Source organism: Rutilus rutilus, assembly GCF_951802725.1.
Source record: "Rutilus rutilus genome assembly, chromosome: 15".
NCBI classification, from domain to species: Eukaryota; Metazoa; Chordata; class Actinopteri; order Cypriniformes; family Leuciscidae; genus Rutilus; species Rutilus rutilus.
Window position 1 is genome coordinate 29,635,985 of NC_140220.1, and position 14,696 is coordinate 29,650,680.

Genomic DNA, 14,696 nt, shown 5'->3' on the forward strand with positions numbered 1-14,696 from the left:
CTTCATACCCTCACTCACCCTAGAATCTGAAATCTTTGTCAATGGGTAGATGATTCTGTAATGTGTAACTTTACCTTTTCTCTTTTTTTCACCTGGAACTAGGACAATGTTCATCCAGCACTTTACTCTAGTAGTTTTTGTAGACTAGGCATTACTAAGCATGTTTATGCATGTTTCATAAATGGGAGCTAGAGCCGTTTTATCTCTCACACAGTCACACCATAAACAAACAAGAACGGCTGAACTTTTGCATGTAAGCGAGTTAGCAAAAAGGGCCATAACCTTCAGATTTGTTTTCGCAAAGATTTAAATGTTAAGTGAAACATTTATAATATAATTGTTTATAATATATTGTTTATTGATTTGTATAATAGTATTCCCGAAGTGATTATGATTTGTTCAGCGTGCCGTTGCATGGATCTTGAAGGGGTGCGGGGTGCGTGCTACTCCTATCACTCCATCGAGGTCGAGTTTCTCACCCTCGGCGGCTGAAAATCGAAATTTTCGGAACAGACTGACAAAGAATAAGAAGATTTCCAGTCTAGCGAGCTGCTCCCCCAAACAGACCCTCTTTCCTGTGAGAGATAGAGACAGAGTGGGGAGACGTTAATGTAAATTAGCATTCATTCAAATAAGTTAATGCGCAGACTGTCGGTTTGACTTTCATTTGCACTAGGCTACTGTTCAAAAGTTTGGGGTCTGAAAGATTCGTAAATATTTTTTAAATGTTTCTTATGCTCACCATGTCTACATTTATTTGCTCAAAATACAGTAAAACAGTAACATTGTGAAAAATTATTGGAATATAAAATACCTGTTTTCTATTTGAATATATTTTAAAATGTAATTTATTCCTGTGACGGCACTGATGAAAGCTGAATTTTCATTACTCCAGTCTTCAGTCACATGATCCTTCAGTGTTATTTTTTTTTTAGGATTGTTTGATGAATAGAAAGTAGAATAGAAAGAACAGCATTAATTTGAAATTTGATATCATGAATTTAATGCATCCTTGCTGAATAATGTCAGCAAATAAAAAATAGAAATAATTGCTCTTATGTCCTTTAAAAAAATCTTTCTGAGCCCAAACTTTTGAACAGTATTGTGAATGATTCCTAGTGAAGTCCTTTTTCTGTGTGTGTTTCTTCTCTCACTTTACCTGCAGAAAAGGGCATGAACGCATCCCGCCTCACAAACTTGCCCTCTTTGTCTAAAAAGTGCCCAGGATTGAACTCGTAGGGTGTCTCCCATTCATTCTCATCAAAGAGAACAGAGTGCAGTATGGGTAAAATTGCTGTACCCTGGTTGAAACGATGAATCGGAAAGAGTCGGACTTCATGTTTTGACAAATGAAAAAAATTGGCATTTCAAAGCGAAACAAACTCTGTGTGATAGATGTTATATTATAATAACTTTATAATTGTTATTATAATGATATTATATAATGATATTATTTATTATAATGATATTATAATATTTTCAAAAAGAAGATATGCATGACTTTAATGTTAGCTGAATAAAATATCTCTCACCTTTGGGATGAAGCACTCTCCAAGGGCTGTGTCTTTACCAGCCACTCGTAAGCCATTCATTGGTATAACATCTCCAAATCTCTGAATCTCATGGATGACAGCTTCAGTGAAGGGCATGTTGGCCTTATCGGCTATACTAGGCTCCCGTGAGTGTCCAATCACTCTGTCTATCTCCTCTTGGACTTTTTCTACAAATACCATATACTCAAATGTCAGTTCCGTATGTATTATTACTTGTATGAATAGATTGTTTAAAGAATGGATTTTTTTTTTTACCTTGTACTTCTGGGTAAGTGATGAGGTATATGAGACCCCAACATAATGTGGTGGATGTGGTTTCAGTCCCGGCCAGAAACAGGTCTAGAACACATGGAACGATGTTCTGTTCATCAAAACCGTCTGCTGTTTCATGTGGCTTCTGGTCAGTGATGGAAGAAGTAAAATAAGTTGCTGTATTCATACAAATACATTTAAGTTAAACAGGCTTGTAGTCATCCTGTCATACCTCCATCATCTCTATGAGGAAGCTGTCGATGTAGTCCCGAGGCTCTGAGGGGTCTAGTTCGGCCTTGTGTTTGATAACAAACTCCCTTACGAAGGCATGTAATAATTTGTAGTTACTGAACATGTCATTGTGCTTCCCTGGAAGGTGCTTCATAATGCCTGGAAATGCTTCATAGAGCTGAAAGAAAGAAAAAATGTTTTATCATGGGTCTGTACTAGTGCTGTGGATGGATATATTTATCAAAGGCAATTTTGTTGGTTTTTAGGGCCTTCTTGGACACTTTATCCTAAAATTTGTCCTTTTTCTAATCTTTAGCAAAGTATAGCTAAATTAAATTTAAAATTGCGAGAAGTAAACGCGAGATATAAAGTTTAAATCAAAATTCTGACTCGCAACTCTGAGTTTATAACTCACAATTCTGAATTATTTTATGCTGACTTTACATGCAATTCAAAATTTTACTGAGCCCTTAAAGGGATATAGTGATGGAAAGTTTTGCTTTTTCATTAGAAACTTTGCATTCGCTCGCAAAACCTCCCAAAACCTCCCAAAAGACTCCCTCCCATCTCATATTTTTTCCATCACCATGTCCCTTTAGGGCCTCCATAGAATTTATATCTAAACTCGAAATTGCATGAAAAAAGTCAAAATTGTGAGATATAAATTCGGAATTGTGAGAAATAAAGTCAAAATCGCGAGAAACAAGCTTCCATTTAAAGGTCAATCATCAGAAAGAAAAATGATTCATTTACCTGCCCCCAAATGGAGCCCTCTAATTGAATGCTTTTAGAAATATATTTTAGCATTGTCCTGAACTGGTGGTCAGTATAATCAAATCTCTGACCGAACACCATTTGGCAGATGATATTGGAAACGGCATTGTTGAACAGGATTGTTGGGTCAAAGGCAGCTCCTGAGAATAACAAAAATGAAATGAGTTCTCATTATTTACCTTGAACAGATGCTGATATGCAAACTTGTACTCGCCATAGTATACCTTCCTTTATTCCTTTATATTTACATTCGTATGCATGCATTGGTATTGTGTACCTTTCTGTCTGTCCATCTCGTCCAGCAGGAAGCGGCTCTCCTCGCAGATGGCCAGCTCCATTGTTTTCTTTCCCAAACCAAAGTTCCTCAGCGTTGACAGAGCAAAACGTCGTTGCTTCTTCCACATCTCGCCATTACTGAAGAAGAGTCCCGCTGTAGGGACGCGAATAATCAGCATTTAATTATATTCCATAGGGTACAAAATAGGGCCTAAACCACTTCTTTTTTTCTTTTTTTTAACAACAAATGATCAGTGAAAGTAGGAATGTGAAATTCAGAAAATATTGATTGTCAACCCTAGGGGTCAGTCTAAATATTGTTTAGGCTGTGTTGTTTTTTATTCATTTTGTGTGAGACTTTATGAGCATTTTTTTTTCTACCCTATTACGAAGTTTTGGGACATTTTTAGAAACTGGCAGAAAATACTTATTTTAATTATATAAATAAACATTGAAAAACATCTAAATTAAATAGACAGAATTATCAAATTATAGATAATTACACTAGAATGGGTTACAGGGGTGCAAATTTAGGAGCTAGCTAGTTCGGGACCATATGTTGGGTTTTAGTTATTGTGAAGCTTTTATTTCCTATAAATTAAAGACAATTTTTGAAACCTGGGTTGAGTGGTTGAGCTTAATGAATGCAGGCAACCCTACAATTTAGGGGGGACATTTATTACAAAATGGTCACAATTTTAAGGAATGTCACTTTTTTATTTTTTTTATAGTGGGATTGAAAACATTCCGTCTGTCTTTCTGTCTTGAATGACAGCAAGACAACAACAAGAGTTGTCCAATATAACAATCAACAATGCTTTTTCCTGAACTCTTGTGATACGTCACAACCATTTAACCTACCACTGCCCGAATAGACTCGTTCTAGCACTGGACTGTCGGGCCGGTCCACAAAGTTTTCAGCTTGAGTCACCAGGGCCTCCTTCACCATTTTATAACCAGTAATGAAGACCACTTTGTCTCTTCCTAATCGCAGACTGAAGATATTGTTGTAGGCATGGCCTAGCTGTGAGGAAAACAATGTTTCAGAAGCTTGAGGCATTTGACTGGAACTAATGCAAATCATTTGGTTCATTAAAGTTGTTTTTCAGCAAACTAAGCATGGGCTACAAGACATGAACCATATTAATCAGTGTTATAGGACTATAGAATTACACCTTTTATTTACAGTTAATTTGAGTTTTGTTATGTTGGTGAGGCTTGTTTGCATGGGTTCATTTTTATATTTTCTTATCAAATATGAATTATTGCTTATATCAGTAAGCGTGATATCCACTATCAAATAATCTCTACAGACCATAGTCCATATCAGTAAACAATTTGTTAATGCTTTTCTAAATATAATAAAACACGTTTTCTGTGCTATCAACCCAGAAGGCAATATTGTCTGCTCACCTTTGTCAGATATATATGTGGCTCTTTGGAGTCAACGTTGAAGACGTTTCCTAGGAGTGGAAGAGAGAAAGGGCTTGGTGGGTAATTCGGTGGGTTTCTGTTCTTCAGGTAGTCTGCCACCAAAAGAAAAGCCACTACGAAAAGCAATAGTCCCTTAAAATCAAGATACTCGAGAACTGCAGTTAACGCCATGACAGGCAAAGAAGTAAAATGTGAGGTTAGCAGAATATGATGAACAGGCAGTCTTTGTCCATGTGTTTAGCCAGTCACTCCCCTCACATTTGGCTCAATAGCTGTAATGTTTTGAACAAAGAGCGGACTCAAAGTTACACAATATCTTGATGGATTAGACCGCACCTGTTGTGCGAGAGATGTGTGAATGTCAAATGTATGTCGGCTAATATGGTCATACGTTTTAATGAGAAGTCTTCTTTAGATTGAGTTATTATCTGCAACATGAGTGAGAATAGCAATGAGGTGGACTATTTGAGTGTATGCCATGCAGATTCATTTTTAACCGGGTTGACTTTTGCCATAATGATTGAGTCCTCCCCACACCCACATTCATCCAGTGCTATTTGCTCTTTTTGTTTATCCAGTGTAAAGAGGGGACACAAGTTGTCAGTGTAAAACACATGAAGGTTTTGACAGTAAATTTAGGAGCTCATGGTCATTGCACTTTATTTTACAGATACTCATAATGTATAAAGGTTTTCAGAAACCGCTATCAGTATAACCTGATAAGCCCAATGACTCAGCACTTTCCATAGATTTAATTAATGTTTTATTGCTTGTAAATCAATCAATAAAGTACACTAAGGGTCACTCAGGCAAAGGTTACATGAAGAAGATAAAAGTATAGCAAAATCACAAAGATACACACCGCCTCAGTTCTTCAATACAGGTAGTCAGGGTAAGCTAAATATAATAAGGAATAAAATGATAATGAGTCAGGAAGCACTACCGTTGTAAATGTTTTATCAGATTTTTTATCACAAGTGTGTGTGTGTGTGTGTGTGTGTGTGTGTTAAAAATTTTTTTTATCTTATAACATTGTGTATAACAATATTAATATATTATAACTTTCTGCTCCTTTATATTTTTTGTAAACAGTGACATTTTCTCATGAACCATTTTAAATGCCTTTATTGTTACTTATAATCAATTTAATGCATCCTTTCTGAATACAAGTATTCATTATTTTTTTATTTTTTTACAATTTTAAAATGACATGCATAAGTAATGAGAAGGATGGCAAGCACATATTCATATTGATTTAAAATGTATACATTAGAGTTGCTGTAGGAGAGGAAAAAAATAATGCGTAAATTAAAGATTTTACCAAATGTGGCTGTTTTCAGTCAGAACAAATTCTTTCCATGAGGTAAGTTTTAAGGCCGGAGCACATTTCTTGCGTTTATGCAGATTATAATTGGTGTTAGGCATCATACTATACTTTAAATGACCTTGTACATTCATTAGTTTATACATGTAAAAGTCCCAGAGTGTAAATAAAAGGAAGCTGTGGGTGAGATTTCTTGCAGATAAGTTGCCATACTGCAAACACTCCGTCCCCACTCCTTCATTTCGTGTGAGCGCAGAGCTTGTATGGCAGAGGTGCTTGTGTGAAGCCCACCTGGCTCTCCAGACTGGGCTCCTCGCCAGAAGGAGGGCTGAAACTGAAGGTCTGAAGGAGGATGGTGAGGATGATGAACAGCTCCATGTGTGCTAGGTACTCTCCTGGACACTGCCTTTTGCCTGTCAATGTATCACAGTTGAACTAATGCACTAAGGTTACTTGTCTGAATTACACTTTTTACAGGCTTGTTACAGTTTTTGCTGTCCAAAAATATGTTTTAACAGACAGTTGCGATACAGCAGAAATAAGCAATAGATTAACCATACCTGCTGAGAAGGCAAAAAAGGCTTTTCTCCTGCAGAACTGGCCCTCGGAGTCTAGAAAGTGTCCAGGTTTAAAGGCGTCTGGTGTTTCCCATTCATGTTTGTCATACAGCACTGATGTCAGATTAGTGATCACCACAGTCCCCTTAATTCAGCACAGAAAGAAAAGAAAAAATTATATAGTATATAAATATTTAAACATTAAAAATAACACAGTAATCTGCTTTTACCTTTGGTATCAAGTAGCCACCAAGGGTTGTGTCCTTTCTTGCCATTCTAGACATATTAAGAGGCACAAGGTTTGCTTTCCTGAGAACCTCATGAATGAAAGCGTTGGTGTAAGGCATGTTTGCCTTATCGGACATAGTAGGTGGACGGGAGCCAATCACCTGCTCGATCTCTCCTCTAACCTTCTCTTGTTAAGGAAACATTTTAAGAACATTGTTGAGAAACAACAGTGCACATTAAGTAGCAAGGCTGTTTCTGTCCTTTATTACTGTTCATGTTAAGAATATAATATTATTGTACTTTGAATGTCAGGGTACTTGATCAGGAACAGCAGAACCCATCGGAGTGTGTTGGTTGTTGTTTCAGTTCCACCCTCAAACAAGTCCACCATGCTCCACACCAGACTGCCAATATTAAACCCTGCCTCGCTGTCATTCTTCCTCTATGGCACAAATGAAGCACAAGAACATGAATAAGCAGTAATTTGCTTAGTAATGAAATTGATTCAAGGACATACTTGGGTAGCCTACATCACCCGTTATTGCAGAACTCTTATGTTTTTACCTTCTCGGTTTCTGTCAGGTAGGTATCAATATAATCTCTAGGATTGTCGCTGTCCCAGTCTGGTCTGTGTTGCTCGACCTTTTCTTTCAGGAAGTTTGATAACTCCTGATAGTTTGAGATTATTGTCTGATGAGGTCCTGGCAACCACTTCATTATACCTGGGAAGGCATCATACAGCTAAAGAAAACATGACATCTTGTTAAAATGATGAGTAATTTCCATGGTGAAATTGTATTTTAAGCTTTGATGTTTTGTACCCCTATATTTTAACAAAATATTTCCCTAAATATGAGTGTTTTAACATGCTTTTAAATGCATACAGTATTTTTTTTTATATAGATAAGCTGTATTTTCAACAGACTCTACCTGGTTCCACACAGATCCTGTAAGAAACACTGACTCTGCACTCATTTGTAGACGCTTCTGGAAATCAACATCATCATACTCGTATCGATGGCCGAACACCAGGTTACCGATAACATTGGCCACTGCATTGTTTATTTTAACCAGGGGGTCAAAAGGGCAGCCTGTGTGTCAGAGTAAAGACATTGATAGAATGACACATATTTATTGAATATTTTAGTATAAGACACTACAGAAAACTTCTGTAAAAGTTCGCTTTCATATGCAAGGCCCATGGTTTGAAAGTCTCACCTGAGCTCATTTTTGTTCTTAATAAATGAAATGCATGTCAGTGCAACTCTATTTGCCATGAAAACTGTTATTCTACATATTAAAAATAAAGGTTCCAGAAGGGGGGTTTACAGTGATGCCATAGAAGAATCATTTAAGATTCCCCAAAGAACCTTTAAGTGAACAGTTATTAGAAGAACCATGTTTTTCTTAGCGTAAAAAAAAAAACATTTTAACAGTCTAAAGAACCTTTTTCCATCTTTTGTGCAATGGAAAAATTCCATGGATGTTAAAGGTTCTTCATGAAGCCGTGGATGCCAATAAATTACCTTTATATTTAAGAGTGTATATGGGCACTTACCCTGCTCTTCTTTAAAGGCTCCACAAAGGAAGTAACACTCTCGTTGAATATGTTCTTCTAGAGTCTTCCTCCCCTCTCCAAAGTTTTTCAGGTGACTCATGGCAAACTGCTGTTGCTTCCTCCATGAGTAGCCATTGTTAAAGGAGATCCCTTTCTCAAAAAAACAACCCCATTGGTCTGCTTATTGGTAATGTTATTACTGAGTATAGTATACATAGGATGCATACACCTACCTCTGCCTTCATAAAGTGTGTCAAATAAAGGTGAAATAGGGCGGTCGATGAAGTTTTCCCCTTGAGTGATCAAAACCTCCTGAACCATTTTAAACCCAGACACATACACTGTTTTATCATATCCATTTCTGAGGCTGAAGATGTTCCCATACTTCTCAATCAGCTGGAAAAGTAATTGGATTACTATAAACAAGTAGCACATGTGAAAATACAAATGTCATGGCAATCTGTATTTACATGATTTTTTTTAAATAATATAGTTAAATATAGTTTAACTATTTATATATTAGGCTACATTTATTATATATTAAACCTAAATGTTATTTGATTATACTCTTAATTCAAGAGTGCCTCACCTGGTCCACAGTTTTATAGTTGACATCAGTAAAGACATTTCCTAAGATGGGTAGTGGCCAGGGTCCTGGTGGAAAATTTGCTGGATTTTTATTTCTGATCAAATCTATAAACAACAGCATTAAACAAATCAGAAACAAGCAGCTTTTAAAATCCAGGCTCTCGTATAAGGAGTATAAAATCATGGCTGAGTCCTTGGACAGCAAACTCTTCTGAAGTAAACTTATTTCAGCCGGACTGTTGTGAACAGGCTGTGTGAGAGAGAGGTCACATGCACTTTTTATCTGATGAAAAAAATGTGGGTCTCACTCAGCAGCAAGGGAGCATACGAACAGTTTGGGAGCCATTATGCAACTATGTTATGTAATGAATGCCTAAGTTTACACTATAGTTTCCAACAATAACACACCCCCAATCCAACCTCTGTATGAACTGTATACGTTCCAAAAGAATCTTTACCAGGAACAAGTCATGAATAATGACTGAATTACAGTTGAACTGAAGAGATTAGCCACACATGCATGCTGACAGCAGATATGAACATCTGTGCAATCGGTACTGTGTTAAAGTGTTTTAGTTAGAATGGTTCTTGATGCATAATAGCACATGTACATAAAATTACAAAAACATAATATGTGTAATGTACCATTATGAATGCCCATGAGTACTTGCATAGAGCCTTTGTTTCTGAACGATTAAGTAGTCGAGAGGGTTGGGAGAGGTAATAAGACACCCTTGTTTTGCTCTTTCCCTCTTATTCTCTGCAGAAACGTTGTGAGATGTACTGTAGGCCTAATATGTGCTGCTCCATTTTCAAAATCTAAGAGGTTTTTAAATATAAACTTTACTTCTCACACTTTTTTTAACATTGCATAAAATGAATAAAATCCATTCAATTCAGTTGATTGAACAAACAAACCCATCAAAATGGGACAAAAGAATGTGGACCTCCTGCACACTAGAGAGGCACATTTATCCAACCTAAATAAACAAGCACACACACTGAATCTAAAAGAGAGTTTGTCCCTCCCATGTGCAGTCTGTACACGCAAAATGTTTCAGGGTTCAAGAGGAAGAGGCCTCTCATGGGTCTGATGTTATGTAATACTTCAGCTGTTGTTTAGTAATGAGTCTGTGACTGAAACCTTCCTTCACTGAGTTATAGTTAAAGTAACTAAAATAATATTTTTTTGTGTGCAACAATTCTATTCATCTATATCTTTTTGTATGAAACAGAGATATGTGACAAACCTTCAACTCAGGTGTAATTTATTTCCACGACAAATAGCACTTCAGTAAATCATTTACAAAGTGCATTAACACACGTATGGATACATGAACATTCATACATAAAAAAACAAGTCTGCAATACAACAGTTGACATTTATGTATTTGGCAGATGCTTTTATCTAAAGCGATTAAAGAGGAAAGATCTTTCAGATTTATGAATGAACTACTCAATTTTAAAATCTCCCCGTCTACTGACATTTGTTATGCATCCGCTTCAAACATCACAATGCTGATGATAACTTTCGCCAACTCTTCAACAAGCAAATTTACTTCGACAGCGATGCCATAGAAAAATATACAGAGCTACCGCAAAAAAGTGCAAACACAAAATTCTAAAGACGGCTAAGCACTTAAGGTTTATACACTTTATCAGTTCATACATTGCTAGTGTCATGCTCTACTGTTTGCTCTACAGGAATTCTAGCTCTTTTTTTTTTTTTTTTTTTTTTTTTTTGCTCTTGTAAATTATTATAGATTATAATGACATTGCATTTTGAAAAATGAGAAGATTATGGTAACATAAACTATAACTTGTGGTGTAGTTACAGTTGATGTTCAGCCAGAAACACATATCAGAAAACATGCTTTGTGTCTGATTTTAATTACTTTGTTTTGTTCTAACGTGAGGACACACAGATGCGGAAGGGAGCAGGAGCATATGTGAACCATATCTCGCCCTCCAAACTGGGTTCCTCTCCTGGACATTTGGAGATGGTGAATTGCTGCAGCAGGGAGGCGAAGAACAGGAAGATCACATTACGAGCCAGCTGCTCTCCCAAACACACTCTCTTACCTGTAAGCAATACGGCAAAATTACACTTCATATTGTAGCATTGACAAGAAAAAAAAACGAACTAGAAGTATGGCATCGCTACTAACCTAGGACTTTTTTCACTATGGTCACTAGCGTGACTGTTACTGTAGCTTTTCCAGCAACAAGCTTTGATGAGTATACAATTATAACAATAAGCCCAAATACTGTTTTAATGTCTGACAATTGCTCAACTCTCACTGTATGTACCACTGTAAGACTTGAACATTCATCCTAATGAATCAGTTCATCCTAAACGTCCTCTCTCACATGTAGCGTTGTAACGTCAAACAAAAACAACTGACCAATTCGACTTGTACATCAAGTTTAATTAGTGTGTTGTGTGCTTGTCTTGCTCTTGTGTATTTAATACCATATTAAAAAAATAAATACAAGCATATCACTTTTTGAGAAGTCATATCAGGTGGTGTGTTTACAAAATATTACCTGCTGAAAATGCCATGAAGGCATCTCTCTTCCGAAACTGGCCATTTTCATCCAGGAAGTGTCCTGGGTTAAAGGTGTCTGGGGTTTCCCATTCATTTGGATCATGCAGGACTGAAGACAGGTTTGTTGTCATAGAGGTGCCCTAATAAAGAGAGAATGAAAACTATTGCATTTATGCAGCATCCAGTACAGAAACAATGACTGGTTGTCTTAAGAATTTTATTCCAACATTCGATTATTTTCTATTAAAATACCTATATCTATATTTCAATCAAGAATAGAATAGAATAGAATAGAATAGAATAGAATAAATACCTTAGGAATGAAGTACCCCCCTAATGTTGTGTCTTTAGCAACTAGTTTAGGGAATCCCAGTGGAACAATATCCCCGAATCTTTGAATCTCATGGATAACAGCATCAGTGTATGGCATATTAACTCTGTCAGCCAAGCAAGGTTGACGTGACTGTCCAATCTCCCTGTCGATCTCTGCCTGGACTTTTTCTGAATGGGAAATACAAGTTAGTCCTAGTGGGGACATTTATGTGCAATATTCTGTAACCAGTAAATAAAAACTGAAACCACACTAACCCTGTATTTCTGGAAATTTGATCATAAAAAGTAGACCCCAGCGTAATGTAGTAGCAGAGGTCTCTGTCCCAGCCTCAATCACATCTAGGCAAGATACCACCAACCCTTCCATGTTAAAACCAGCCTCAGGATCACTCTTTTTCTTGAGGGGGGAGGGAGGTAGAGTATTGAATTATTCAAAAGGGGGGGGGGGGGGGGGGGGGGGGGGGGGGGGGGGTTCAAACTTTAATAAAAAAAAATCCCACTTTAGTTACCTTTTCCATCTCCACCAGGTAGTTGTCTATAAAGTCACGTGGATTTAAAGGGTCCCAGTCCTCTCTGTGTTTGATGATCTCTCCTCTCAGGAAGTCTGTGATGATCTTATAGTTGGAGAACATCTGCTGGTGGGGGCCAGGTAAATATTCCAAGAGCCGAGGACACACATTATACAGCTGTAAGATGATATAGTGGGTGATGAAAATAGATTTTTTTCATTATAATTAACTAGGAAGTTAGAATATTAAAGTAGTGTCTGATGCTGTCATGAATCAGTACCTGTGCTCTAAAAGTGCCTGCTAACTGAACACATTCATTGTCAAGACGCAGAATTCTTTGGTAATAGTCATCATGATATTCAAAGCGTTGTCCAAATGTCAAACAAGCAACGATATTTGAGACAGCACCGTGTAAGGTGGCCATAGGGTTGAAAGGTCCTGTTTGGGAGAAAGCATGAATCTTTATCAAACTGGCAAATTGTTTTCTTTGCCCCAATGAACAAAAATTCTCCCGATGATAACATTTAGTCTACCTTTTTCTGCCCTAAAAGCATCACAAAGGTAGACACACTCTTGCTGGATGCTAAGCTCCAGGTCTCTCTTTCCCTCTCCGAAAGTCCGCAAATGGAAGGCAGCAAACTTCCTATGCATCCGCCACAGGTATCCATTACTCATTGTTAAACCTACATAAAGTTTGATTATCATTAAGAAATCACCAACTCCATTTGAGAATAAAAATTGGTTTAATTTTAAGCATTATAGTCAGTTTACTTACCAATTCCCTTATAAGTTTTTTGAAACAGTGGGACATTTGGACGGTCAACGAAACTGTCAATCTGAGTAATGAGGGCCTCCTTTACCATTTTATATCCAGACACGATTATCATTTTATCACTGCCCACTCTTAGACTGAACACCTTCCCGTAGACATCAGCCATCTGAAATTCAAAAAATAAAATAAAAGAATCATAAGCTCTATCACCTATTGCCTCAATGGTGCAGTGTCTTTGGACGGCTTGCAGGGGCAACAGCCATTTTAGGATTGTTTGTGATTTGGTCTTAGTGACGTAGGAGTCCTCTTGACTCCTAACTTTTCACAGATTTAGGTGAATGCTTTGAGTCCTAAAGAGCTAACATAAACAAAGCATAATCACAGATACAGTGAATTATTACAGTGAGAACAATAACAATACACTATTCAGACTTGAGGAAATCCACAAAGGGCTGCCATATGGTTTGGAATTGGCGATGAAATTTGGACTCCAAGGAACGTAACCTCTCCAGTTGTATGACATGAAACAGTTCACCCAACCAAGCTTTGAAACATGGAGAGTCTGAAGATTTCCAGTTTAAAAGTATTGTTTTTTTCGCAAGAGTCATGCCCATCAATAGAGGTCACTGCTGAGAGCTTGGAAGAGTGTTTAATGTCTCAGAAGATCTGAGAATTGCAAGACCATGGTCTAGCTTAACCTCCTTTTGAAAAACTTTTGGGGAAAAAAGTTAGGAGCTGCTTTTAGCCTTAAGATTTTTTGTGAATACGACCCCAGGAACATTAACATAGTCAAAACATGTTATAAGTACATAAACAAGAACATAAATTAAATCATTCCTAAAAACAAATGTAAATTGACAGACATGCAAATTAAAAACTTATGAATTTAGTTACTACCTTATGCATGGTCCTAAAATCCATCTTAGTGAAGACAGTTCCCAGGAATGGCAGAGGCCATGGTCCTGGGGGGAAATTGGAAGGATTCTTATTTTTGATAATATCAGCAATGAGCAGAAATACAAAAAATAAAATGATCCAGCTTTTAAAATCAAAGATGTCAAATAAGATTTGTAAGAACATGGTGTTAGGGGAAATGATAGGTTCCCTTTGTCTTGTTTGAGATCTGTGGTCTGTAAAGTACTTATACAGGACTGGGAAATGTAAACACTGGAGGGGAGGAGTAGAGGGATATTACACAACATCTGAAGGGATCACTCCAGGTTCCAGGAAGGACAGACAATGAGACCCCTATGAACACACACACACATATATATATAACCTTATATGTAAATGTTTTTTTTCTGCAGCATGCATAGTAATATAATTTGGCTATTCTTTATCTTTTCCCACTCTTTCATATTTGGTACATTTTAGTATGTACAGTCATCACAAGTTCATTGCAGAGTTCAATCAATTCTTGAAAAATTATTAACCTGAATCTGGTCACATGCATGTGCATTCTTATGTCTATCTGTTCTGCACTTAGACGTAATAAATACATAGACGCCCTATTGCCCGCTGGATCGTATGTCAACGGCGCTGCCATATTGCGTAGGGCAACTTTCCCATAACTCTCATAACGGGAATTGAGAAAAATGCCTGCTTCGTGTGCTGCTTGGGGCTGTCCAAATCGTTGTATTTGGTCATTATATAATTAGAAATAGTAATGTTAGTTGGCCACCAGAGTCAGTCAGACGATAAATAAATGATTGTGTGACAGTGACAGGATGTCCATTTTTAGACATACGCCCGATGCTT

General features: G+C 37.1%; 2 protein-coding genes across 2 annotated transcripts; both read right to left on the bottom strand.

The window, feature by feature from the left end:
* Positions 1-348: 348 nt before the first annotated feature.
* LOC311304768 (uncharacterized protein) lies at positions 349-9,029 on the bottom strand. Its single transcript, XM_084432004.1, has 18 exons — positions 8,777-9,029; positions 8,421-8,583; positions 8,188-8,337; positions 7,560-7,720; positions 7,194-7,370; positions 6,930-7,071; positions 6,632-6,816; positions 6,405-6,546; positions 6,089-6,257; positions 4,500-4,743; positions 3,948-4,110; positions 3,088-3,240; positions 2,790-2,950; positions 2,038-2,214; positions 1,809-1,950; positions 1,533-1,720; positions 1,160-1,301; positions 349-575 (listed from the first exon to the last, which is right to left on the bottom strand). The coding sequence occupies exons 1-18, from the start codon at positions 8,957-8,959 to the stop codon at positions 400-402; spliced, it is 3,018 nt and encodes a 1,005-aa protein (XP_084288130.1). The 5' UTR covers positions 8,960-9,029; the 3' UTR covers positions 349-399.
* A 997-nt stretch (positions 9,030-10,026) lies between these two features.
* Positions 10,027-14,086, bottom strand: cyp2ad2 (cytochrome P450, family 2, subfamily AD, polypeptide 2). Its single transcript, XM_084433161.1, has 9 exons — positions 13,836-14,086; positions 12,942-13,104; positions 12,700-12,849; positions 12,447-12,604; positions 12,167-12,343; positions 11,913-12,054; positions 11,638-11,825; positions 11,323-11,464; positions 10,027-10,857 (listed from the first exon to the last, which is right to left on the bottom strand). Exons 1-9 carry the CDS (start codon positions 14,016-14,018, stop codon positions 10,682-10,684), a joined length of 1,479 nt encoding a protein of 492 aa, XP_084289287.1. The 5' UTR covers positions 14,019-14,086; the 3' UTR covers positions 10,027-10,681.
* Between the last annotated feature and the right edge of the window lie 610 nt (positions 14,087-14,696).

Coding starts and splice junctions, on each gene's coding strand:
- LOC311304768 (XM_084432004.1), bottom strand. CDS start 8,959: ATGATTTTATACTCCTTATACGAGAGCCTGGATTTTAAAAGCTGCTTG. Junction 2,215..2,789: donor AGGGCTCCATTTGGGGGCAG/GTAAATGAATCA, acceptor TCTTTCTTTCAG/CTCTATGAAGCATTTCCAGG. Junction 1,951..2,037: donor TCCTCATAGAGATGATGGAG/GTATGACAGGAT, acceptor ATCACTGACCAG/AAGCCACATGAAACAGCAGA.
- cyp2ad2 (XM_084433161.1), bottom strand. CDS start 14,018: ATGTTCTTACAAATCTTATTTGACATCTTTGATTTTAAAAGCTGGATC. Junction 13,105..13,835: donor ATTTTAGGACCATGCATAAG/GTAGTAACTAAA, acceptor TTTGAATTTCAG/ATGGCTGATGTCTACGGGAA. Junction 12,344..12,446: donor CAGGCACTTTTAGAGCACAG/GTACTGATTCAT, acceptor ATCATCTTACAG/CTGTATAATGTGTGTCCTCG.